Genomic DNA, 27,788 nt, shown 5'->3' on the forward strand with positions numbered 1-27,788 from the left:
TGGCCATTTTGTTCATTGTTTTCTGTCTTTTAACTGTTTCCTCCTAATGCCTTCCTTTTTGTTTCATTGATTTTGTTTATCAACATGCTTTGATTCCTTTCTATTTTCCTTGTGTATCTTCTACAGGTGGTTTCCTTTTGTTTAGCAAAGGGCTTAAATAAAATGTTATAACAGTCTATTTTAGGTTAATAACTTAACCAAATCATATGCAAAGCTTGTATATCTTCCCTTCCTTACTTATGTTATTACTATCACAAATTATGTTTATTCTGTATTCATTAACATAGTTTTATTTTTATGCGTTTGTCTTTAAATTCTACACAGGAAGTAAAAGTGCTTTATGCACCACAATAACACTATTCTAATATTTTGTGTTTATCTATGTATTTAAATCTATCTAAGAAACTCTCCCATGTTGAACTTTTTCAGCTTTTGTTTATTTAGGAAAGTCTTTATATATGCTTCGTTTTTTTAAGGACAGTTTTTCTGAGCATAGTAACCTTGGTTGGCAGTTATACTTCTAATATATCATTCTACTCTTTTCTGGCCTGCCAGGCTTTCTAATGAGAAATATGGTGAGCTAATTGGTGCCTCTTTGAACTTCTCCCCCTCTTTGTTCCTAATCTTTTTATATTAATTTTTATCTTGAAATCCCTTCATTCCCTACGTGAATACATACAAACCAACATTTTTTACTGAATTCCTATTTTCATAAACATACATCTTCTCTTTTTCTTGCTGCTTTTAAGATTCTATCTGCCTTTTCACAGTTTGAATATCATATATCTTAGCGTGGGCCCCTTGGGTTTATCTTGGTTAGAGTCCTTTGCGCCTCTTGAATATGAATGTCAGTTCCCTTCCTTAGGCTTAGGAAATACTCATTTATTAATTCTTTAAATGAACTCTCTCCTTTTTAAACTTTTTTTCTCCTGGAACTCTGCTAATGCACTTATTGGCCCACTTGATGTGTTCTATAAATAAATCCCTAAGAGTTCTTAGATTTTCTTCATTCATTTTTCTCTTTGCTCTTCTGACTCAACAATTTCAAATAACTTGACTTCGTTTGCTAATTCTTTCGCTTTATCAAGTTGGCTGTTGAACTTAGCTAAGAAATTTTTGGGAATTCTTCAGTATAGAATTTTTCCTTTTTATAGTTTGTCTTTTTCTTGACAGTTTCCTTTTGTTCCTGTATCTTTTGCCTGATTTTGTTTAGTTGCTTATCTATATTGTCTTTAGATTATGAGCTTCAAGATATTTACTTTGAATTCTTTGTCAGATGATTTATAAATATCTGTTAAGGGATAGTTTTGGGAGATTTGTTTTATTGATTGGGCTATGTTTCCTTGTGCCTTTGTGTGTCTTATATATTTGTTGTTTCTGACTTTTAAGCACTTGCAAAAATACCTACTTTTCTCAGCCTTTATGGGCTTGTATCTTAAGAAGATATTTATCAGCCTGCCTAGAAATTCTAGGGGCCCTTAAAATCTTTTTGGCTTGTCTGTTTTGTGGTGAGGATTTCTCTGAGCTTGCAAATGTGATTTTCCAACTGTAGAGATCTGTGTTTCTGTTAAAGGAGCACTTACCTGGACATGGTGGCTCTGCCTGTAGTTTAGCACTCTGGGAGGCTGAGGCAGGAGGATCATAAGTTCAAGTCCTACTTGGAAAATTAATCAACTTAGTGAGAACTTGTCTCAAAATTAAAAATAGAAAGGACTAAAGGGCATGTAGTTTAGTGCAAAGACCCTGAGTACAACCCCCATATGGTGGTCAGAGGAGTCTCTTAATCTGTTTCTCCCTCTAGTGTCCCTCTGTAGTACTGCTGTTTCTACAGCACAAGCTGCCCCACTCTTCTGTCCGCTATCGTGAGTACAATTGGTCCCATGTGCCCTTGGATTCTCTGTCAACTGATTCAACCAACCATGGACCTAAAGTATTTCTCCAAAAATGGTGTCTACTGAACATGTGCGGGCTTTTCTTGTCTTTATTCCTTAAAACAATATACTATAACTATTTACATAGCATTTGTACTGTGATAGGTGTTATAAATACTATAGAGATAATTGAAAGTGCATGGTAGGATGTGTATAGATTATGTGCAAATATCGTACCATTTCCTATAAGAGACTTGAGTATTCACCGGCTTTTGTATCTGTGGGAGCCCTGAACCAGTCTCCCGTGGACCTTGAGGAACAACTGTATGCCAGGTTCTTCTCTAAATCAAGTGCGACAGATAGTAGTCCCTTGAACATCTCTCTGGAAAGCCAGAGAGCCATTTCTACACTCCCCTCTTGTCCCTCTCTCCTAAGGGAGAAGCCTTGAATTGACCAACTTTCCCCTAGTCACAGCAGGCTCACCGGACTGTGTGCTGTAGGCCCTGTCTCACTGTAACAAGCTGTTGTTGCTCTCCCTTGCTTTTGGTGCACACCCAGATAACCAAACAGTGCAGGTTCCATAAGCTCCCTGAGTCAGGGAAGAGAAAAATCTAGTCCTCAGGAAACCTTCTGAAAAGCTGAAATTAATACGTGTTCCACTGTACTCCTCTCCCACTGACCACCGAGAAGTGGCAGCTGGGCTGAGCTGTGTCAGCTTGGGAGAGGGGTTACTGCAGCTAATGTGAAGTGGTTTTTCTTACCCTTTCAATGCAACCATTCTGAGTTTTCCACTTACCTGGAGTATTGTATCTTATACCTGGCTCTGAAGTTACCATAAATATCTTTTGGTCTATATATTGATATGTTGCCTTTATCTTACTAACATACTATGTTTCCTTCAGTTCCCTCCTCCCTCAACTGTCTTGTCTTCGTTAGGTCTAGTAGAATAGCTGTGCTGTGAATGTCTCATATTGTCCTCAGGCTAAAAAGAGCTGCCTATGGTTTTTGTCATCTTCCTGAGTGAGTGCCCCTGCCTCCGCCTGTTCTCCATCTGCTCTTTTTCACATAATTGTGTTAGCTCTTGACTCTGCTTCAGCTCAGTTGTCATTCTCCACAAGCTGCAGATTGACCTTCCTTGCTAAGATGCTAAAAATTTCTGCTGAGTTCCAGAAGCTGTTTATTGCCAGTTTTTTTTTTTTTAATTCAATTAGAAATCTATTCATGACTCAGGTGTTTTGATTTTTAGGAGTGGTACTGAATGTGCAGAGTTAAGTTTGAGTCTCTTTTGAATATGTTTCTACTTATGCTTTTATCATATGGTTATTAATTTATTTTCTGAAAAGCTCTTAACAAATTCCTTGAATATAGCTAGGCAGAAGAGCCCACCTACAGTAAAAATCTATTTATATGCCTGTCTTTAAAAATGAACTAGGACAGAAAGTCTTATTCATCTTGGATTGTAATTACTTATTCACCTTTATTTATGATTACTTTGTTGAATTGCTTTGAAAGATTCATAGCTTAATTATAGAGCTTCTCATGACCTTTTTATCTCAGTAAAGGCGGTCAATCACTGAGAACATGAGTTTGCAATCAGTCTTGGATTCAAACTCTGTATATCTTTAGATAGGGTTACATAATCTCCTGTTTCAGTTTCCTTATCTATAAAATGAAGATGTGCTAATAATACCTTGTAGAGTTGTTGGAAAGATTATATGTAGTGCCTAGATAGCATATATCACTCAAAAACTATTAACTTGTGTTTCTAACAAGCTTCCAGAGATGTCAACACTGAGGGTCTGGAGACCATATGTATAGTAAGGTTTTGGCTTGGAATAGAGACCGTTCCAAGAAATTGCTTTATACTTTAAAAATTACTAATTTGTTACTAAAATAAACACAACACACACATTATTATAGTTTAAGCCTTTTGCTTATTACCCATTAAAAATAAACAAGTGGCAATCACAGTTGCCATGATAATACTTTTTTTTTCCATCGAATTGATTGATTATATCTGATGCCTAATGCAGGTTTAATAACCTTTATCTAACTTGCTTGGGGCTGTTAAGTGTGGTGGTGCATACTTGTAATCCTAGAACTCAGGAAGCTGAAATAGGCAGATTACCTCATATTTGAGGCCAGCCTGGGTTACCTGTAGTCAGTTCAAGGCCAGCCTGAACTAGAAAATGAGGCCCTATCTCAAAAAACAAAAAATTTTTAAAAATAAAATAAAATAAATGCTAAGGACTAAAAGTGTTCTTGAGTTTTTGGTAGTATTTTGGAATATTTACATATGTATAAAGAAATACCTTGGGGATGGGACCCAATTCTAAACTTAAAATTCACTTATATATAGTATACACATAACTTGAAGGTAACTTTATACAGTATGTTTGGTGTGCCTGCATTTTGTCTGTCACCTGTCACATGAGGTCATGTGTGAAGCTTTCCATTTATGGAATCACACATCAGTGCTCAAAAACTTTTGGGTTTGGAGCACTTCAAATTACAGATTTTTAGATTAAAGAGAATATACATACATATCCATTTGAAAGAAGAATCCCAGAAACTTGAGTAGTAGTACAAACATTTGTTTTATTACTTTTCCACATCTAGAAAGCCTGGTCTGATTATATTTAAAATTGATGAGAACACTGTCCACTAGTTTAAAGAAAATCTTAGTATTAAAAATGTAGGCATCCAAACACAAAAGAACATATGCTGTATGATGCCATTTATAAAAATAGAAAATTATGACAGTAAACACATAAGTGGTTGAATAAGATGGGGAACAGGTAGGTATATAGTGCAAAAAAAATAGAGGGAAACTTTTGAAGGTGTTTGAAATGTTTTGAATCCTGACCATGCTAGTAGTATCTGCCAAAACTCATTGTGCACTTTAAATGAATGCAGGATGTTATATGTGAATTATGCATTAATAAGTTGATTTTTAAGTGAGGCATTTTAATGATAAAAATGTAGTGTTTGGTGATTGTTAATGAACACTAGGTACTAAATTTAAAGACATATACTTGGCCAAATTTAGATTTGTATCTGCTCATTTATAATAGTATCCTTATTTGCATGAAAATCAAAGTGTTAGTAACAACAGGTCTCCAAAATATGGCCTTGAAGCTGGACATAAGTGAGAAATGCCTGTCAGTGGCTAAATAATACAGTTTGTGTGTTTATTGCAAAGGAGTGCTTAATATTCCCTGTGAGAGTATATTTAATATAGTTTTATGTAAAACATTAATGATTCCTTTTATCTTTTTTTGCAACCTGACAGTGAATAAAAAGTAGGAAATTGGCTGGGTATGGTGGTGCACACCTGTAATCCCAGTACTCAGGAGGCTGAGGCAAGAGGATTATCTTGAGTTTGAGCACAGCCTGGGCTATAAAGTGAGACCCTGTCTCAAAACAACAGCAACAGAGTAGGAACTTGGAAGATGAATACAACCTCTGAAGAAGACTTTTAAAATATAAAATTAGACCTGAGGGCTAAATATTTAATAACCAGGACATTTTAGCGCAAGGAACATCAACTCAGTACACTACAATGGCCTTTGAAGTATTTCTGCATTCACTCACTAAAATAATGTTCAATGAACTTGGTTTATCAAGAAAAATACTAAATTGTACTCCATATGTGATAGTGTATAATTTTATACAGAAATGATATAATAGAAACATCATATGTAAGGGAATTACGCAGGAGTCTAAAATCATGTATATGTGTAATTTTGTGCACACACTTACACTTGTATACACATATAGAACCCTATAACCATTCACAGAATTGTAATTCTTTGCTTTTTGTAAACTTTTTTTTTTAGTGTGAATTTTTTATTCTAAAGTAGCAGATACACCCCCCTTTTCCAGTTCTTATTTTTATTTTTTTATTTTTAGGACAGGGTCTTGCTAAGTTGTCCATGCTGGGCTCACTGCCTGCCTCTACCTCTGCCTACCAGACTGCTGAGGTTATAGGTGTACATCATCAACCCTGGCCGCAGATTCATCTTTAATAAAAGCATAATAACTTTTTAGCAGGACTGATCACCAATTTTTGAATAAGTCACTTGTACTACTAGTAATACTAATATTTTGATCATTTAAAGACCTATTCTGTTGTTTTAAAGGTAGACTATCTAATGATACCTTTTGTAAATAAAAATATAAATTTATGTAGTGAGTAGACACAATATTTAGTATGAGTTCTCTGATTTAGTAGTAAAATGAAAAATGGTAGCAGAAATTGCAATTGGTTCACTACATTAGACAAGTTATCATTTATTTACTCCCAGTTGTCAGTATGGAAAGCAGTTCCATATTATATGGGTCACCACATTAAGACCATTGGAGATATGTAAATGACAAACACTATATCATGGTAATTATCACTTCTTTTTAAATTACAAAACTGAGTAATTACAAAATTGAGCAAAACTACAGTAATCTGTGTTTTGACACTTCTGTGTAACTTCCATGTAATTTTTAAAAATATTGTTACATATAGCTGGCCAATTTATGGAAAGTATTAAAGAAACCACTTATTCTGTTCAGTAGCTACTTGGAGTATACAATGTTCAAAGTATTGTGCTAGACTCTAGTGCTTAAAAGGTAAGTGAAACTAAGTCAATTCTCAAAGTGCCTGGACTGGCTAAAGAATTTGAACTTTTTGTTAGAGGCAGCAGTGAGCCAGTTTCAAGAGGGAAAATGATGTTTCATACACATAACATTAGATGTCTCAGCATAGGAACCGCAGTGCATGAAGCTGTGAAAATGAAGCCAAAGGTGCAGTGGAGGCCCCAAGAAGTCAGAGGTACTAGGAACGTGGAATAGCAGCTGGGGAGAGCTGCAGTCCCTGAGTGAGTCAGCCCCAAAACAAAGTCTTGTGGGGTACAACCAGGAAGGCCATAGGGATGGGACCACCTGTGCCCTTTGGAGCTCACATTTGACCATCTTGTTTGTGTTGTTTTTCAGTCTTATTTTGGTAAAATTCTTTTCTATCTTCTGAAGTTTCCCTTTGAGAGTGGGAATGTTTTCCCTGTGTCATTGTGGAATTATGAACTTGTTATTGTCTTTATTTGGAGGATAAGTGTAATAAAAGATGTGTTGGATGTGAAATTGACAAGAAATAGGTTATGACCATTAATCCTGTTATGTCAACTTCTTTGAATAAACCAACACCTGGCAAATTAATAGAGCATGCTTCTGTGTGTTGGCTGAGTGAGTCATGCAGGTGAGGCCCTGGGTACTGTATATGGTTCTGCCTCTCTGGCACTGTTCTCCTACTCTCTTTCCTGGATACCATGAACTGAGGAGCTTTTTCTGCCATGTGCTTCCCCTGCAGTATTTCTGCGTTAGGACCAGCTGGCTATGGACTGAATCCCTTCAACTGTAGGCCTCAAAATACCTCTGCTCCTTTATGTTGTGGACCTCAGGTATTGCATCCTAGAGACAGAAAAGCTGACTGATACACTAGATAATATAAAACCTTTTCTTAAGTAGTATAATATCACTCTGTATCCTTGATGATCCTTTGTATTGTCAGACTTGTTAAATTTTGCTAATCTGAAGGTTTAATTTGCAATTACTGGACTGTTCTTTGAGCACATTCTTGTTTGCCCTCTTTGGTGTGAGCCTGTTTTTGGACAGAAATTTGTATCCTTCCATTATGATAATTTTTCTTGAATTACCTCATTTCTATCCCTTTCATTTACTCTGTCTTCCCTTTTCAGCATCCTAGTGGTTCTTGACTAAATTCTTCTCAATAACAGGAATAGGAAACATTTTTAAAAATATATTTATAGTTTTAAAATACACATTTTTATCTCTGCATGATTGTTTTCTTTTGGTTTGATTGTGTCTGTTTACCATAGACATCTTTTGTGGGTATTTTCCTCGGAGATCAGGTGGACTTTGGCTGAGTGCTCATATTTAAGTGCATTTGGCATTTAAAGGCTGACCTTGGGGGAAGCCTGACAACTACAGAATGGTAGTCTGTAAAATGTTTTCAGCTGGGTAAATCACACTGCTGCTCCTCCTTTCTAGAAAGTTACAAGCCTTCTGAGAACCTACTGGTGAAGCAAATGGAGATGACAGTATTTAGTATTTAAATCACTTAGTTTTTAAGATGATTTCGCTACCATCAAGTCTGCACATTACTCCTCAATTCACTGTCTCCCCATTTCATCCTATCTAGACAACAGTATTTCCCATAGTTGGGAAGGGGTAACTTTTTGGGAAGGGGTAACAACAGTATTTCCCACAGTTGGGACAGGATAGAGAGGGTGGGAGGAATACCTGACTGCTTCTTACACAGATTTGTCAAATAATCCTCCTATACCAATTCCACTTCTAAGGGCTACCTAGTGCCATCTTGGCATGTTTAATAGACAGATGGGTTTGCCTCTTCACTGGAAGTATTCTACCAAGGGAAAATCATCAGAAGTTAATATATTTTAATATTTTTGTTCCACTTTATCATCCAAAATAGATATAAGATGGATATTCAAGATAGATGAATAGTCATTTCCTAACAAAGTTTTAGATGGAAGAAGCATTTAAAGTTGTATATAACTACTCTCTCTCTCTGACTTACCCTTACTAAGTTCATAGAGTCCAACTAAATTTATTTTTTAGTATTTACTTGAGTGCTTCATCATGTTCTTGTTTTGGTTCTAAGCTGTCTTTGAAGGGTATGTTTAAGATTTATGAGATATTTGTATTTATTTCACTATTTGATCAATTTTTTTGACTTTGTAAATAACACACCTGTGTATCTTTATGATAAATAAAATAGTTTTTGTATGTTGGTTGCTGGAAATATTTCTAACATCTCATTATTAATTTAGACAGTGTGTTGTATATGTTTTATTTTCTGCTTATCAACAGAAAATATGTTAACTTGGAGGTTTCCTTTGAAGAAACATGTCTAAATAACTTTGGCCTCAAATCAAAACTAATTCATGGTTTTAGAGAAAGTAAAGTAACATTCCACATGCTATTTATATATATATTTTCATCATTTTCTGCTTTTAGACTCAATTTGTTTATGTTTATGATTTGCTAAAGAACAAAGGATGACATTAAGGATTTTGTTCATTTTTTAAAAGCAAGATGTTAGAATGACATTTTTAAATTCATCTGAATGCAACTGGACACAGCATTAAACAGCCTTTTAAAATATGAAAACCAAAACTTGGAATCACTGGAGAAAAGATATGCTTCCTAGAAAGTGGTAATTATGTACAACAGTAGCAGTTCAAAACATACTATCCTCATGTTTCTGTTTGTTAACTGCAATACCACTTTGGAGAAAATGAATTTTTATCTTGTTAAATTCTAGATGAGTTAGGCCTGTATAGTTTCAAGCATATTCTCTAAAGTTTGAACAGCTATTTATTCAGCAGTGGAGGCAGATAATAAATATGGGAAAAGAAGCAAAGAAAATTTACCTACAGAAATGGAAGGGAAATGTACTCTGCAATCTAGAGGTCTATATTTGTCACAGGATCTATTACCATGCAAAAATATTTACTGACCTCTCTCCATTGAATTCAGATAGTATTGCACAGTGGAAAGACCGTTTACTCCTTCCTATTTTGCACTCTGTGGTAGCCTCACTCTGCTTAACCATGCAACATGAATTTATTCAGGGCTGTCCAGCAGAAAAATTCACGAAGAACTCCTTCTTGCTTTTTGCTGACTGTAAAGTATGCCAGTGTAGAGATGTTCCTGGACAGCCGGTGTTGCCACTTACCTAGACTCTTTCATGCCTACTTATTGGCTGTCTTTTCTGCTTTACTTTTATAATTCATTCTGTCATACTCTGCAAGAGCCTAAGCTAACAGAGAAGAGGGACTACCATTCATTGAGCTTGCCATAAATTTAACTTTTCCTTTTCTTATAAAATCTTCACAACAATGTGGATTAAATTGATGTCATTCTTTTTTTTTTTTTTTTTTTTTTAGATGCAGACTCTGCAGAATGATTTCCCCAAAGTCACCCAGCTAGGAAATAACAGATGTAGAATTTAAATTCACATTTGTCTGATACTATAGCCTAAGGTTTCTGTTAATCCCATAGGACCCACACTTGGTTGCTCCTGACCAAAAACCCTAATTCAAGACCATAAGCAGAGCATGGCTTTTTTATCTGGCTGTAGTAGTAGCTTGGAGATCTTACTAAGCAGTGGCCTTATTTTTTTTTTTTTATGTAAGGTAAATAATTGAGTCACTTGGTTTCATGAATCACTTAACAGAAATGTAAATTTTCTATTTAAGAGAAAGATTACACACATTTTTATAGTCACCTAAAAATAATTTAAAGGTGAACTTTAAAAAATCCAGCATTTCATGTTTTTGCACTCCAACCTCCACCCCCAATACCCGACATTAAACCGAGGGTCTTTTCATTGAGCTACATCCCCACTCCTTTTTTATTTTGGAGACAGATCTCACTAAGTCACTAGATTGCCCAGGTTATGCTCAAACATGTGATCTTTCCTTGGCCTCCCAGAGTACTGGGATTACAGGCATGTGCCACTACACCAAACTTTGATCTGCTTTTATGTTAAACTATTTCCCATTAGGGAAGCAGAACTTCACTATGATCTCCCTAGTACTAAACACAGTTTCTGGTATTTTGTTAAATACTTATTGAATAAATAAGGTGATAGCAGTAAACTTTTATAAGGAAAGTTTTTTTTTCTGTACTTTAGATCTGGTATTTCTCCTTTTATGGCTTTTTTTCATGGAATAGACACATCCATTCCCCATTTTTCTCAAAGATTTTCTATCCTCTTTCTTCACTTCTAATTCTACAAAGTACAATATGCCTTTCAGATCAGGTCAAGGAAGTGGAGAAGTCTCTGATGTCCTATGCCATTATGTTATTCTTTGTGTAACTTCCTAAGTGCAGTTCAAAGTAGGCAAGGAAAATGTATGCTTGCTTTAGTAAAAATAATGTAATTTTTCTTTAAAAAATAGTCAAAATTCCAAATGGAAATTCATTTTCTTGTCTTCTGAGGTTTAAGTTTTAATCAAACCACATTATGAGACATTTGAGTAACCGGATAGCTCCCCTAAGACTTTAAATGTGATTGTGTTGGCAGGCAGGAGCTGAAATGTGGACCGAGAAGAAATTGGAAATCATGGAGAGGAGCTCTTGAAGTCACTGAGCTGAGGAGGGAAGAAAAAGACAAAAATTAACCTTTTTATTGCCCTACACCTGTCATGTAGTCAGAAATCCTCTCCCTGCAGAGACTAGGAACCACCTCAGTACAGCACTAGGATCCAGCCTCAGGCTTCCATCCTCAGCCCTGTGTGGCTTTCTGTGCATGCCTATGCGCCCTGTACTTCTTGGGTTTCAGAAGACAGCTGTGTGACAGGTGATTGCTTGAATAGTCTCTGAGGGCCATAGCCACTGTAGAAGTGCCCACTTAAAATCGTGCACCCTAGCAAGAGTAAAATGAGCTGAGCCCTCTTAGAAATGCCTTTGATATAACTGAAATATAAAAGAACTTAATGATAAGCCATACTATGTGTGTTTATTGTAAGAGTTCATAAAATTTGGCTTTGTGTTTATTTATAAACAACAGAATGTATGTTGGCAAAAAAAATATATAAAAATAGTATAAACTGAGGTCTTTAATACTTAACTTTGGTGTAGAAATTTATCTTCCTAAGTTTTATGCTTACATTTTAATGCAAATTTACATGGCAGAAATTTGCCCTTAACTTTAGAAAATGGCAAATACAAAAATGTAATTCTATGGATCATTCAACTGAGTGTAAATGACAATTTGATTGCTTTTGAAAAATCAAAATATGGATAAATTATGTGTTAGAAGGTCTAGCATGAATGGAATGTTAGGTTCTGGACTAATTATTAAATTCTAATTTGAACCATTACAAAAATGTTAGTACTTTTGTAAAGGGCACGTTAAGAAATGCCCCATTTCTGTCCATTTGGAATGGACAGAATAATATTGTTAAATGAAAGTTTTCTATTCCATTTAATATTTTTCTTAAACAGGATCTAGGTTTATAGTTCACTTTGTTCTCTGTGTGTGTTTTAATAATGATTCTGGTTTGTTTAGCTTTTAATTAGGCTCACTTAGTGTTACCTTCGGGAGACCGTGACACTGGCAGGCCCTGTTGCCCTTTGGCATTGGCTTTTGTTAAAGACAGTGCCCTTTCTTGCAGGAACACTGATGCCAGTCTTGCCAAGTTGGATTCGTTTCTGAGGTTTGCTTCAGGAAGCAAAATACTGAAGTTTTCATCAAAGGAAACTATTCTTCTCCAGTTGTTAAAGGGTGTCATTAAAACATGACTCAAGATTGAAAACAGAATTTCTGTAGTCTGATAGTTCATAACTTATATGCCCTGTGAATTGCAGACACTTCTTGCCTATACTTAGCCAGCAGACACAGAAGAATGACTGTATAAAAGGGAAGAGCAAGTCTTTGGTCTGTGGCCAGAAATAGCCAAACTATGTTTCTATGCCATCCTGACCTACATGGCTCAGGTTCTGGAGTTGGCTTCACTTTAAATGATTGCTGGCCTCAAGTGAGCCCTGCTGGGGTCTGCAGTACATTGAATGTTTTTATTGATCAATTTGCAGAAAAGAATATCAATACGGAAAGTTCATATATCATAGAGTTGACTCTTACAAAATTGAATGTGTATTAGTAGGGTGTGATCTTTATTTTCCCATTTTTCCTGTAGGCATAGTGGAGTAGCTTCAAAGAGAAGGAAGAACAAACTTTTGCTTCTCAAATTGGCTAATTATCCCTACTTATTACAAATTCATTTCTGTTTTCAGAAGTTAAACTTTATCTATTCTAGGAAATTCATAAAGATTAGCCACAACTTACCTAAAGAGACATACATAATGAAACCAGTTCTTTTTTTGTTTCATTTTGTTTTCAGAAAAATTCACTTGCTTACTTTTCTTATAAACATCTTTCCCATTTCATTGAGGCAGATTTGGAAGTCAAACCAGAAACTTCAGGCTCTACTACGATGGAAAGCACTTTGTTGGGGAGAAACGCTTTGAGTCCATCCACGATCTGGTGACTGATGGCTTGATTACTCTCTATATTGAAACCAAGGCAGCAGAATACATTGCCAAGATGACGATAAACCCAATATATGAGCACATAGGATACACAACCTTAAACAGAGAGCCAGCATACAAAAAACATATGGGAGTCCTGAAAGAGACACATGATGAGAAAGATGCTGCAGGCCAGGATGGGGTGTCAGAGAAAAGGGTAAGCTACCATGAAACCACACTTTATCTTTTTCTGTTTGGAATCCTTTTCAAAAAGCCATTATTGCCAGAGGAGGTTCATTTCTCCTCAAGTGCTTTGAAAACTAAATGCATTTTTCTTGATGTCTAGTTTCTGTGGTGCTGTTCTTTGCCTGTATCTATTTCTTGTTCAGTTAAAGTATATTAGGTATATTTTATACTCCTCATTGTCTCCTATTTTGTCAGCTTTACAGTTTTTAAAATGGGTTGGAAAAATGCCCCCTATTAAAAAAAAAAGTTCAGGGATTTGTCAGCAGTGTAATTTATGGTTAGGAAATTTATGGTTTAGGAAAAGTTAACTGCTATTATATTGAGGAGGGTTATGTTAGCCATCAAAATTACTTTTTCATTTTCCTTAAAGATAATTTACTCTAGAAATAATTATTTTAGCAAGATTATTTATGTATATATTTTAATATGCATGGTTTAATTCAGTCTGTTAAATAGCTATCTTACTGTTTTGAGAAATAATTGAGTCAGGAAGTAGGGATTTAATTCAGTGGTAAAGCACTTGAACCCCTGGGTTTAGACCTCAGCACCAAAACATTAAAAGAAAGTAGAAAAGTTAAGGAAAACAACCAATAAAACAAGGCAATAAGAAGTAATTGAATCAGAAAAACTTTTTTTTTTCATTATAAAAAGCAATTTGAGTTTTTCTGTTCATATTTTAAATTATGAGATATTTCAGGTTAACATTAAAAATTATAATTACTTAGCCTTAAAATTATTTTGCTTTTGACAGTTGCCTCCATCCACTCCCTCCTTCACTCCCTAAAGGGTTAAGAGAATTTCCTGATGTTTTTTATTGTGTGAGATTTAGTTGCAAGAATTTTATGTATTCTAATCAGAAGTATAATAATTCATTTTATACTTTCAAGAATCTTCAATTGCTAGATTAAAGAAATACAGTGAGTTTTGAGCTTAGATTCTGTCATCAAATAGAGTTGTATGCAAGTTATTTCGTTTCTCTGTGCTTTGTCCTATTTATAAAGTTGTAATAAAAACCAAGTTGTTTTAAAGATTGAATGAGATAGCAGATATAAAACACTCAACCAGAACTTGGCATATTCTATCTCAATGTGAGTTTGTGGTAATGTTATAACAACCATATTATTTCAGGACAACATCCTAAAGCATTTTCAGCTATGTTAAAAAGTATTTTAGTACAGAATAGAAATTTAAAATACTCACTGTTCAGTCCAGCTTTTAGATTCTGGCAGATCTTACTTACACTGGTGTTCCGTGGCTACAGAGAAACCAACATTTTAAATTATAGACTGTTAGACAACTTGCAAAAACTGGTCTTTCATATACTTATATTTGTTAGGAACCACAAATCTTATTTGGAAATAGCCAGAGTTTGAAATCTTAAATGTATGCTATATTTAATATTGTTCTTTTCCCTGTCGCATTCCCATTTTCTCACCATTGCTCCATTTTCTACTCACAACATTTTTCAACCCTGCCTATATTTCAGTATCTAATGCTGACAATTATATTCTAAGCAGATATGGCAGAATGTCCTAAGTCAATGTTTGTGAAAGATTTGGTCAACCTGATAATAACCTGTTTTATTATGTTGTATATAAACTTTTCAATTTTCTGAGCTAAAGATACTCAGCTATTGACATTACCCCAGTCATTGAACTGCACATGGACTTTGGTTTTTCCCTTCTTCAAAGTAGAAATGATACAGAAGCAAGACATCAAGGTAGATAAGGTAGTTAGAGGACCCTTTTGGCTCTCCGAGGCATGATTCCTTTTGTGCTCAGGCAGGATACATTGCATAGGTTCTCTTGTGCTTTGGCTTGTAGTAACTTTTTAGAGTGAAGTAGCCGATACTAGGAAGTATCTTTCTCCAGCAGTACATAGTTAAGGATCATTCAGAATATTACTCTGCTTTAAACTGCATGCATCTTAAATCTAGTTAGCGTTTTAAAAATCTACTCACTCAAAAATAGATTTATTTTATTTACAGGTGTCATCCAACAGGACAGGGATGATGACCTGTTCAACAACTTGAAACATTGATTCCCTGTCACAGTGGATGACATTTGTAAGTAAAGACAATCATGTTTAATTGATTTCAAATATAATGAGTTTTTTAATGGGTCCTTAATAGCTAAAGCCCATCTTGTCCATGACTCCTTTATCCAAGGCAGAAGGCATTGGCTTTGCAGGCATTTAGTGTGCTGCTGTGGAAAGGATACTAGTGTTGGAATTAAGTTCTAATTCTGCTATCAGAATGGATTTTATGTGTTCCATTGGGTCAGCTGCTTTCACTTCTCTGAGACTGTGTTTCCTCACTTTTAATGGGAGAGGTTTGGACTCCAAGATACAGTTTTTATAGTCTATGATCTTTCAAGGACTGTTGAGGTAAACATAAGATTTAGTACTTGGAAGAATAAACTTCCCACCCTCCACTCTCCCTGCCCACCCCATTAAATTTTCATGTCCAGGGTTCTACGGTGGGTTGTTCAAGGCTAGGATCAGTTCCAAGGGTAAGCAGCTGCTTAGAAAACTGTCACATGTGACAGGGGGATTGATTTGCATTAAATGTCAGTTTGGTAATGTATGAGAATAACTACACCTTTCACACAGAATTTCCAATAGTGGGCTTATCCTCTGTAAATGTCCTCTGTGAGAAATTCCTAGCTACTCCAACCTTCTGCCAGCCTGTATGGTCAATGTATATTAGTTGTGTGATCTTCTACAAGCCCTAACATTAATTCTGTTTACTCCAGTCTCTGATATGGGGGTTTCTATATGCTGGAGCTTTGGTGGTTGTGAATTTTAATACCATTTTGTAATGTAGGCTTCCTTGAATATGTGCCAGTACATAAAGTGTTGTTGTTCTATGGAATCAAAGCAACCATCAACCAGGCACCCATGCATGGGTCTAAGTACTCTCTGTGGTCCCAACCTGAGCTAGAAACAGTACATCTTTTTTCCATGCATGAAAACATGAAGCTCCTAATTGTTTCATCAAGGAAATAGTTTCTCTTTTAATAATATGATGATACCTCTAGTTTATTTTTGATCAGGGAACATTTTAATTACTATTAAAACTAAAACATTTTTCTGTGATATTTGCATTTTAGTATGAAGCATTATTTTAACTCTTCTTTCTCCAAATACTGTCTTAAGACGTGCAAACCTTTTGCTTCTGTGCCTGTCAGTGAACTCTATTGAACCTCCACTCCATGTTAAACCCACTTCCCTTTAGTTTGCCTATTTTCTTGACTCTAGCTGGATCAGCACTCTCTTCCTCTGCTCTTTATATGTTGATTTTCTAATCAGTCTTTCATAAGCTACCTATATAAATAATCTCTTCGTGGTATTCCAAATTTCTCTGAGAATTTAAACAAATTAAAGCAGGAATATCATCCTTACTTCTCATTTAGTCTCCATGAACTAACTTATCTGTCAAAATTAACTGCATTTAATTCAGCATCTATTGTATAATCTTCTCTTTGCAATACTCTAGGAGGCGTAAAAATATGCAAGATATAGGCCCTATCTCGAAAAACTTACCTTTAATATTTCACTATTCCTACCTATTTAATGAACACATTACCATCTTGAGATCAGGAGGCAGGCTGCCTATGTTATCTGTAAAGGCTGACAAGAGTTTAATAAATATTAAGTTAGATTCATTTCAATTTGAGGTTGCTGCCACAGTCGCCCCACCAGAACATAGAAAAGACATTTGTAGGTGAGAAACGGATTTTCCAGAATTGGGTCATAAGTTAAGTTGTAATTTTGGCATTTACCCCCATTTCAAGGCTTTAATCTCTATTGTTTCATTTCTGATTTAACACCTTGAGCTGTATAAACAGTTTCTGGGTGACTAAATGAATGAACAAATTAATATATTTAATTAATTCAGCCAAATCCAAGGCCCTTATAGAAATCCATCCTGAAACTGAGAAAGAAAAGTACATTGACTTGATAACTATATATTTTTCTCTCTCTTTTTTTTTTTTTTTTTTTGGTCTTTTTGAGACAGGGTCTTGCTCTGCAGTTCAGGCTGGCCTTGAGCTCACTTTGTAGCCCAGGCTGGTCTCGGACTCGCAACAGTCCTCCTGCCTCAGCCTCCGGAGTGCTGGGATTACAGGTGTGTACCACCACGCCTGGCTATATTTTTCTCTTTATGAACCCAGAATCCTTAGAATGTCTCTGGGAGGTCAGAAGGGCCATTCTTCATTCCAGAGATAAGTATCTGAAGCCCCCCAAAACTGTCTTTATGATATGAAATCGGGTTTTTTTTTGTGGATAGTATCTAATGCACCTCTTTAAGAATTTATCAAAAGTAGCCAAATCAGTATCCCTGACTCCATGGCTGTCAGAATGTAAGACCTCATTGGAAAATCACATGCTGTAATGATTAAGCAAGATTCTAGTGGGGCCCCAGGAAATTATTTATGTGAATCTCACTTGTCCTTCCATTTTGTCATCTACAGAAAGGGTTAATAATTGAAAGCCATTAGGAAAAACCAGATAGAGGAAAATGGAAGGTAAACACATCAGTTCCTCAGCTCCAAAGAACCAGGTGAACAGAAGACCAAATTACAATTTCTAAGCCAGCTGCAATTTGGGGAAGAATTCTGTATGTGGGTGAATTGAACAAGGAAAATAACTCTCTAAATTACTGACTTGAGGATTGGAAAAGAAACTATTAGAAATGCTTTCACAGTTACTCTTTCAGAATCATCATCATTTTTTGTGGGGAAGTAATCATTAATGGCAAAATCTCCATCTGTTCAACCTTTTTTGAAACAGGAATCTACCATTTTGGGGTACAAAGCAAAATAAGGCTGTCAGGCAGTAATCTGGCTGTGCCGTGTTACTCACAAAAGATGGGACTTCTAAAAGAATTGCTCTAGTTGTAGGAAATCCTTCCATTAATCTTATATTCAGTGCTTTGGATCTGTAATTTTATCACATGCTTTTGCTTCATCATATTTTCCATGTTAATTTGGGATCATTTCTCTTTTCTATAATATTTGTATCCCTCAGAGATTGGAATGTCATAGCCATGTCCCTGAACCTTTATTCAAATTATGAGAACTTATTTTTATGTGTTCTCATAAATAGTGAACTCTTTTGGGGCTTCCTTTAAGTCACTAGAACTGGTCAAAAATGCTCAGAGGTAAACATAATATTGTAATAATTCTACACTGTCAACAAGAAATTGCAGAAATCTCTAATGGCTACTGATCTTGCTTTTGTATGTCTCCGTGTCCATGTACCCTCATCCTCAGATGAATCCAACCATGAAAAAATATTTTTTTAAAAGTTTGCTGGTACTAAACATGTACAGACTTTTCCTTGTCTTTATTCCCTAAAGAATATAGTATAACAGCTATTTACATAACCTTTACACAGCATTAAATATTAGAAATAATCCAGAGATGATAAACAGTGTACTGAAAGATGTGTATAGGTTATATACAAATATGATACCATTCTATATAAAGGACTTCGGCATCCTGGGATTTTGGTATGCATGGGAATCCTGGAAACAGTCTCTCCAGGATACCAAGGGACAGCTCTATTGCTATATTATTTTTATTTTGGTTGTCAATGTCTTGAATGAATCAACCCTGTTCTCTGTATTTCCTTAGCTTCTAAAAATCATTCAGCAAAAATTCACTAAAAGCTATAGGTTTGCTGATGACCTAATTTAAATTACTAAATTTTACATCTCATTCAACTTAAACATTTTTCTTGAAAATTTTGAGTTATTACAGCTTATACTTATTTATCAGCAGTGTTTGATAAAAGGTCACCTGCTATAAAATTCTCCTCCAAAAGCAAAAACTTTCATGCAAGTTGCAGACTGTTTAGCACCTCCTTAGGAGATTTACACCTCCCCTGCCTTCACCCACTCAGTAGGAGGGGGATTTCTGTTCTGGGTATAGTTTGCTTTTACTTTAGAATGGCCTTGGGCTGCTACCCAAGTTCGTTGTAAGGAAATACAGAAAGTTTTATTTTTCCTTGTAATAAAATATGCAGATGAGCCCATATCTCCACATTATATATCTGTAACCAACATTAAAATCAAAATATAAAACATTTCTTTGCCCCCAGAAAATATCCTCATGCCACATTGTAGAAAATTCTACCACAATCCTGGCCCCAGAGCAACCACTGATTGTATTTCTGTCATGACAAGATTTTTTTTCCTAAATGTTAATATGACAGATAACATCCTGTTTAATGTTTTAGTTTCACATATTCATAGCAATTTTTCTCTTCTTTTTTATTAAAAGCAAATCATCTGATTATCTTTAATTACCTACCTATCTCTGATTTTAAATGTAAATTTTCTCAGGTTGGATTTGTAAGGGAAATATGAGCAACAGAGAAACTATAGGTTTGTAAAACCGATTATAAGGAGCTATAACTTAGTGGTTAGGGACTATTCAGCCTTTAATGCGTAATTAGGACTTCAATAAATTTGAGTGCACAGGGGCGATTTCAAGGTACAAGGAGGATAAACCTCTTGGCTCTGTTGGATCTTGGACCTGAGCCAGGGGCACTCCAGCAGCCAGCAAGTAGCTGGCTCACCTAATTATTCACTGGCTTTACCCTTGCTGTTCTGCTAGCTTGGGATAGGCCCCACCACAACTGTTGCTTATGATCACAGTTGACTGGAAGGTGTCCTCAACTCTTGGGATCCAGACTATAACACATGGCCCCAGGTACTACCATGAGAAGAACTACCATTTTTGTTTCTTCCCAGTCTCACTCAATTGGAAAAATCATGGCAGTGATGTGATTTCAGATTTCCCCACGGAACACAACTGCCATCTCTCTATTTCTCTCTGTACAGTCCCTGAAACCATGTTGGTACAACTTAGTCATGAGTCTTATAGACTGGAGCTGTCCTTTGCCAGTCCTGTGTGAGGAATGATGTACCCTTTCCAGTAACAAACTCCCGTGAGTAGGCTGTGGGTTGTGTAAAATTCCTTGAGAAATAATTATAACTTTTTGCCTGTGTCCCTCAGGAAAAGCTATTGAAATATAAATGAATAAGGAAAATATAGGTGGAACCTTGGCTTTCCATAAAAATAAATGAAATCTTTTGTGTATTAGTTTGAGTAATTAATTTCAGTACATCTTGAGCAGAGTATGCCTCCCCATGATCTCAAACTGCACTGTAAGCAAGCCAGTCTCCAAAGCTCAAAAGTTGTACTTAGTGGCCACATTCTGGAAATACTGTGTTGCTTAATGCTTAGAGAGCTAGTATTAGAATGGGCAGAGAGTCGCAGTATGCCAAAATACATTGTGGAAGTTGTGGAAATGTTTTATCTCCACGAAATAAATTACCATTTTGCATCAACATATATGGGAGTGGACAAATCTGATCATTTTTTATTTCATACAAAAATATTCTGAACTTTTTAGTTAAATTTCTTCTTTCTGAAACGAGATACTTACATAGTAATGGATATTCACCATTTGATTTAGTGCTAAGACTCATAAAAGAATTTCAGTAGTTCTGTAAGCTAGTGTTTGCTCATAGTTTTGGAGTAATGCACAGCATATGGTTCAAAAACTTTCTACCACTTCTTTCCTCTCTTAATTCTACACTTTGAGATTTGTTTCTACAAAAATTCACCTTCATTTCTTGAATAAAAACACTTCAGAAAATTTGATTATCACATATTTCTCCTGTTTATCCAGCAGTGTATACACAAGTATACAACTGTTTTGTTCTGTTTTCTTTCTTATTGGGCATTCCTTTAAAGAGGAGATCTGGATCCTAGTCTGTGACTTTAATAATGTTGCTTTAAACATGTCATTAACCTTTCTGGGCCTTGGTCATAAAAGGAAGGACCTGGCTTTGCAGATGACCACAATTCTAGTTGTCATGATTCTCCACCTGTAAGTATTCTATGTTCATATGCAGGAGACTTTTTGGGTTTTAAGAATCTTTACTTCTGAAAACTCAGTATTCTAAGAGGTAGAAGAGGCTAAAAATATACAGATTTAAGTGTAGACATGGCTGTGCTTCTGACCCTCAGGAAATGGTAGGTCTCTTTTATGCCCTGATACACATTTCTAAGGATTGTAGACCTAAGAATAAACACAGAAATAACATTTATTAGACCATTCCATATTAGTACTTTGCCAAATTATCTTCAATATGTATAACAATCCTTTAGGAATAAGTTTTATAACATGTTTATCTTTAGGGATCGTAGGTTATGCTGAATTACCAAGGGATTCTAGGAGTGGGTGTGTTTTAATAGCATATTCTTTATTTTTGAGATCAAAATCACAGAAGACAAACCCTTCCAAATGTTCGTTGGTGTTGTCATAGAGATTAAACATTGGACTGTGCTAGTATTTAGCTTAAGTGGGTCACCATCCTTTGAGTAATAGATTACTCAAAAGGGAGAAGTTGGAACTCCTAGAACAGTCCAAAGGAAGTTGAAGAATGGTTTGGATGTGTCCTTGGCCTGTTTAGACATGTCATTGTACTTAAAAGTACAACTCAAACTTTTATCTATGTCAAAAGAATAGAGATTCCTTTGTACAGAATAAGACATCCTGTGACTATTGAATTTTTTAAATGTTAAAAAAAGCTATCCTTTTCTATAGTACAGCTTAATTCACTTAAGTATCACAGGTATGTGTACATTCATAGAGACAACAAAATCACATAAGAAAAGATAGGTGATTGTATAAATTAAGTGGGTCACCATCATTTGAGTAATAGATTACTCAAAAGGATGTAATTTGCACATTACATCAATGTGCAAAGCTGACAACAATTTAATATGCAAATATTAAATACCAGTATATTTAGTTCAATCAGATCTGGGTAAATTTAAAATTTTTACAATAGAACTACATTAAATCATTAATATAATTTATCTGCATATTAATAAAATGTACTGGTAACTAAGCTTTATAATAAAACATCATATTAATTATAGTTAAGATATGTCTACATACATTTTCAACAGTTGACTTAAATTTGGGTTGACAGTTTCAGGTTTTCATCATTTCAGTCTTCAAAGTGCTTGTTAACATATTATCAAAGTTGAAGCTTACTTAGCTCTTCCAAACTGACAAAAGACCTCTGAGTTGACAGTCACCTTCTAAACAAACAAGATCTTTAAAGAAGTTGAAGCCCTATAACAATGAAGAAAGTGGATTAGCATTTCACAATTTCCATAAAAATGAAGATGTTATTACTGCTAATGATAATATTGAAGAAAGTGAAAAAGTACTCCTAATGTAAAATAAATTTTAAGAGAAATTTTGAAATATATAGTGATAGCTTTGATTAAAGACCTAAATCAGATCAGTGTTCTCAGCAGTTAAGCTTTATATATATAAAATACAGATGCCTGCAAAAATTTGATTCAGCAGAATCAACATGAAATCCAGACATCTCTATCAATATGTATGTATGTAAATATAAAATATATCTTTCTGTGTATACATTTTGTGATTCTGTTGGCAAAGTAAAAATCATGACCGTGGTTCTCAAACATTTGAGACTCAAAACCCATTTATAGTTTGCACCATTTAGATTGGCATATGATGAAAAGCTGGCCTCAAATATACAGTTGGAAAAGAGAGTATTTTAATAGCCTTATTAGATAATTGTGGATGCTCCTCTTTGATGCCATGCCAAAACAAATTTACTTGCAACATAGAATCTAAATTATATCAATAATCATTTCATTGATGTCTCTGGAATTTTCAATGGATATGTCAACCATGCATGATTCTGTAACATGTGTATTTGTCATTTGGAAAATACTAACTTACTGTCTCCAGTTCTTACAAACATCAACATATTTCATACAGTCTACAAAAATCACAGTTGTTAATATCATCATAAAGGTTATTTAAGCAGTAGGAAGTTGTTAAGCTCAGGGTGGCAAATACAAAGTTTCCAAAATTCTAATTTTCATTTGACAGTTTGAATTTTATCATTGACTTCCATTGTTTATCTTGAGCTGGCCGGTTTGCTTTGTTCACTTTTTAGAAAATGCTGAACAGCCAAACTTGAATAACCAAAATTTTTTTTCAAGTAAGAAATACTATTTCAGAGCCATGTCTGGAGACACACACCTATAATCCCATCTACTCGGAAGGCTGAAACAGGAAGATTAAAAGTTCAAGGCCAGCTTGGCAATTTAATGAAGCCCTGTCTCAAAATACAAAATAAAAAGGGCTAGGGATGTAGCTCAGTGGTAGAACCCTTGCCTAGCATGCATGAGGCATTCACTGGGTTCAAGTCTCAATATGGGGGCATGGGGGTGGAGGCGGGGAGGGATGGGTTACAATATTTTTTAAAAATACCCAAATACCTGCTAAGTTCCTGACTTGGAACTTAATACTTTTCCTTAAGACAACTATCCTAAAAGGAAAGCCAGTTACCTTTTGCATCTTTTGGTAAGAGACTAAAAGTTTCTCTTTTAGATAATTTTTTTGAATGGAGAGGAGTATAAAACTCTAAACTTAATATAATCTGTAACAAAGCAGATAAAGTTAAAAAAATGTCAAACTGAAACCCAATGTAACTTAATACGCTGTTCATTTAAAACAATATCATTGGTATTAGATAATGCATTAAATTATTTCAAAGACCTGGTTCATTTAAAAATGAAAACAACAAAGAAATATTGTTCAGTTGATGGCAATGGTTTGATATTTTGATAGTGGAAAAATGTACCAAAGTACTCACAATTTCAAAACCTTTCTATAGGACACATTTTAGGCACATTATTTTTTTAAACAAGTTAACTATTAAGCATACATTTAAAATAACAAAGAATTTTATCTTGAAATTTTATAGAAAGCTATGGGTTTGATTTCATAAAAAGAAAAGTGATCAAACTTTGAACTAGGGTTACTCATGTAGATGCTAGCCAAATTCTTTTTCTTCTAACATTACCTTAGATAGAACTCATCATTGTAGAGTTTTTATCCATGTTAGACTTCACGTGGCACTTTGCCATTTTCTTTCAAAACAATTGATTTACTCCTGCCAATTAATTTAAGCCATGGTGATTCAGCAGTCCTTCGAATTGTAACCTGCACTTCATGAATCACAATCATCCTTCCTGTTCTTTTAGCACTACGAATGTTTTCAGTTCAGTTTCCTGTAGTCAGCCCTGTTGCTAAGATACCTATGTTATCACAGATTTTCTCCCTTAACATGTTTTCAATTCATAGTTTTACATACATTTTGGCTGTCAAACAAGGAAACGGTATTTAAAATGCCTTTCTTTCTCATACGTCTGGCCAGCTGTCATTTTTAATAACATAGTTATGAAACAAAACAATGTACACATTTTCTTTGTCATAAATCTGTCCTGACAATATAAGACAGGAGGCTGGAATCATTCAGGCAGGCTCTCATCTGTGAATCTGAAGCATGCAGTGAGCCTTATGAATGTGCCATGAACTTTGCCTGCTCATTCAGCATTTCAACATTTGTTTAGTACCTGCTTTTTCTTTCTTTCTCTCTTTTTTTTTCTTCAGGGCAGGGTGGAAGTGGGAGATTTAACATAGGGCCTTGAGGATGTTTGACTGCTGAACTACATCCCTAGCTTTTTAAATTTTTTTTTTTATTTTGAGACAGGATCTCACTCAATTTCCTTGGCAAGGATGAAATTTGCAATTCTGGCTCAGCCTTACGAGTAGCTAGGAATACAGATCTATTCTACTCTGCCCGGCAAATACCTATTTTTTCTAAGCATCATGTTGAGGTGATAAGAACAATGCTAGATTTGTTTTGTTTTGTTACAGCAAGGCTAATTTTGATAATAGTATTGACATCACCATCTTGTCTCTGAGAACTTTGGTCTCTCTTTGCATGCTGAGTACTAAAAATACATGCTTTACCCACACTCTGTATATTCTACATACATATTTCCTCTCATCGTTTCAATACCTCTGGGGGAGGTATAGGTACCATCATCATTCCAGTTTTATAGGTAAAGAAACTCAGAGTACCTAAAATTTTATAACTGGTAAATTGAGCTGAGATTTTTTTTTTTTTTCCAGATTGTCTTGATTCAGAGCCAGGGTTTTAACTGCCTAACTTCAGAGTTTTAAAACTTGTTTTTTGCTCTCTGTGGAAGGAATGATTAGGCAGATTGAGGAAGGAAGGTTTATAAATTTAAACTCCCTTTCTGCATTATGTCTGATAAAGAGCTGCATGCAGTGATCACAAACTTCCTTCCTTAGAAAGCTTCTAAAGGCCCACTATTACTGAAAGCAGAGAAAGATCTGAAGTCTTGAGGTTTAGTACAGAAGTCACCCTTTAGAGTCTTAGAAGTCCCAGGAGAGGAGGAAGCAGCTTGAAAGGAGGGTACACACATAAATTTAATGGGTACATTCAACCTTTGTTTGAAAATGGGATCATTGGGAGTAATTGGATGAAAATATTTATTGTCTATCTAATACTGATCTCATTATAATTTGTTAGTTCAATATCTGGCCCTGGTGAAAGTAGCATGTTACATATCAGTAGTGAAACCACAGTACATAGTACTTAATGAATTTTCAATGAAAGCTGCTTAGTATTTACATATATTGTATAAACTTGTGAGTATTTAATTCTTATTTATGAGTTTGTGAGGTAATAGTATAAACTGATTGTAATTTCTCAGGCTATGTCTCCAGCAACCAAAATCTTTATTTTTTAATGTCAGTCTTTTAAAAATAAGATGCATCCTAATTATATAATTGTTGCATTGACCAATCTGAAATCTGTTATGAATATTAAGATTTAAACTGGGTGTGTTGATGTACATCTTAATCCCTGCACTGTGGGAGGATGAGGCAAGAGAATCACAAATTTGAGCCCTGCATGGGCAACTTCGTGAGAACCTGTGTCACAGTAAAAAATAAGGGCAGGGGACACATAACTCAACTCAGAGACCCTAGATTTAATCACCAGCACTGCAAACAAAACAGAACAAAATAATCCAGTTAATTGTTTACCCATAAGAATGGAATGGATTTTCACCATGTAAATTATATGTATGTGTTCAGTGGATTGTAAAGGAAAGCATAATTACCTGTTTCTAAAGATAGATTAATTAGTTGATCAAGAAACTACTCTTAATTCAGTTGTTTGAAGGGTAGTTTTGTTGTTTTTATTCAAGGAACAGGACCACACAATGCCAAAACAGCATACTACTTAATAGCTGCCCCTGAAGCCTCATTAGACATCTGACAAATATGTATGTGACCAATAAGATCAGCATTTCACTTCACCCATACCATCAAAAGAATAAAGAAGACAATAAAAAGGGCCCTTAAAGTGCCAGAAATGAATCACAGCTGACTGCTATGCTTTGGATCATGAGTGTTCCCCAAAGACTCAAGTGCTGAAGGCTTGGTCCCCAGCCTGTGTAGCTGTTGGTAGGTGGTGAAACCTTTAGGAGATGAAAGGAAATTAGCCTGTTGGGGGCCTGCCCTTGGACGGGGTGTTGTGACCTGAGCCCTTCCTGTCTCCCTGGCTGCCATGTGAACAGAGCTCCTCTGCCCCAGGCCTGCCGTGGTGAACTGTGCTGCCATACACGTAGAGCAGCAGGCCAGGTGAACAGACTGACACCATGAGTAAATTTGCATATGGCTGCTTTGATGACTAATTTTCTGCTGGTAAACAGATACCTTAACATCAGCGAATTTCCTTTATGAAAAACAGGAATATAAGGATATAGTGAGATAGTCTTTGTGACAAGGCACTTCATACAATCTTAAATTGTGTATAAGTGCTGCTGATCTCAGGACAGCGTGAAAGCTGGGTCTGGGTTTAAAAAAAGACTAGATTGGCAGAATGCAGTAATTAAAATTACTATAAAGTATGCCAAGAATAAGATTATTATCTTACAGTTTACTTCTTGACGTGCAACATGAGCTGGCAGCGATTTTCTAAGGCCGTCTTCAAGCACCCACATCTGTTCTAAAGCTAGGTAAACCTAAGGACACATGCACCTTCCTAGTACATCAGTTTTACTCAGGAGTAATTGATTGAAACCATGTGAGCCAGCCATGGTGGTGCACACCTGAAATCCCAGCACTCTGGGAAGCAGAGGCAAGAGGATTCCAAGTTCAAGCCCAGTCCAGGCAACTTCAGGGACTTAGCAATACGTTGTTTGTAAGAGCTGGGAATGTAGCACAGGGTGAAGGCCCTGAGTTCAATCACCAGCTCAAACCCGTGCCCCAGTAACCTAACTAAATATTAAACAAGCATGCATACAGTCTAAGAAGGTTGGGGAGGCACTCCTACACCTCCCTATTCATTATTTAGGGCATTTTGGTGGGAAAGCACTGCCTCAGCTGGCCAGGTTGCCTTAAATAGCATTTGACCTTATCAACCTAAGATCTTTAATTGCTCAGTTACACTATCTCCCTTTAGCATACCCTTTGTGAAAGAAGATATCAGCGGGGTAGATTCTTCTCAATATGTGAAAATGTCACTAAAAGAAGTTAAACCAGACCTTAATCTTCTTCACAAGAGCCAATTGTTGCTCTCTGACTTTGTGTCTTTTCTAACATTCCGATGACTTGCGTGCCTTGTCCAGATGACTTGAATCACTCTTAAGA

The 27,788-nt window shown here is 35.5% G+C and overlaps 2 protein-coding genes across 2 annotated transcripts in view; both read left to right on the forward strand.

Moving 5' to 3' along the window:
- Window positions 1-15,249, forward strand: part of LOC106149547 — a 110,951-nt gene extending 95,702 nt beyond the window's left edge. Inside the window, exons 7-8 of the mRNA XM_013518689.1 lie at window positions 12,867-13,155; window positions 15,172-15,249. Of these exons, the coding sequence (XP_013374143.1) occupies window positions 12,867-13,155; window positions 15,172-15,216 (334 nt within the window). The 3' untranslated portion in view covers window positions 15,217-15,249. The remainder of the gene's footprint in view (window positions 1-12,866; window positions 13,156-15,171) is intronic.
- The window catches only part of Chn1 (chimerin 1), a 61,160-nt gene continuing 48,560 nt past the window's right edge, over window positions 15,189-27,788 (forward strand). The window contains exon 1 of the mRNA XM_005393180.2: window positions 15,189-15,249. Coding sequence (XP_005393237.1) covers window positions 15,241-15,249 — 9 coding nt within the window. The 5' untranslated portion in view covers window positions 15,189-15,240. The remainder of the gene's footprint in view (window positions 15,250-27,788) is intronic.

The sequence above is a fragment of the Chinchilla lanigera genome, unplaced genomic scaffold (genome assembly GCF_000276665.1).
Source record: "Chinchilla lanigera isolate Chin_1 unplaced genomic scaffold, ChiLan1.0 scaffold00048, whole genome shotgun sequence".
Classification (NCBI taxonomy): Eukaryota; Metazoa; Chordata; class Mammalia; order Rodentia; family Chinchillidae; genus Chinchilla; species Chinchilla lanigera.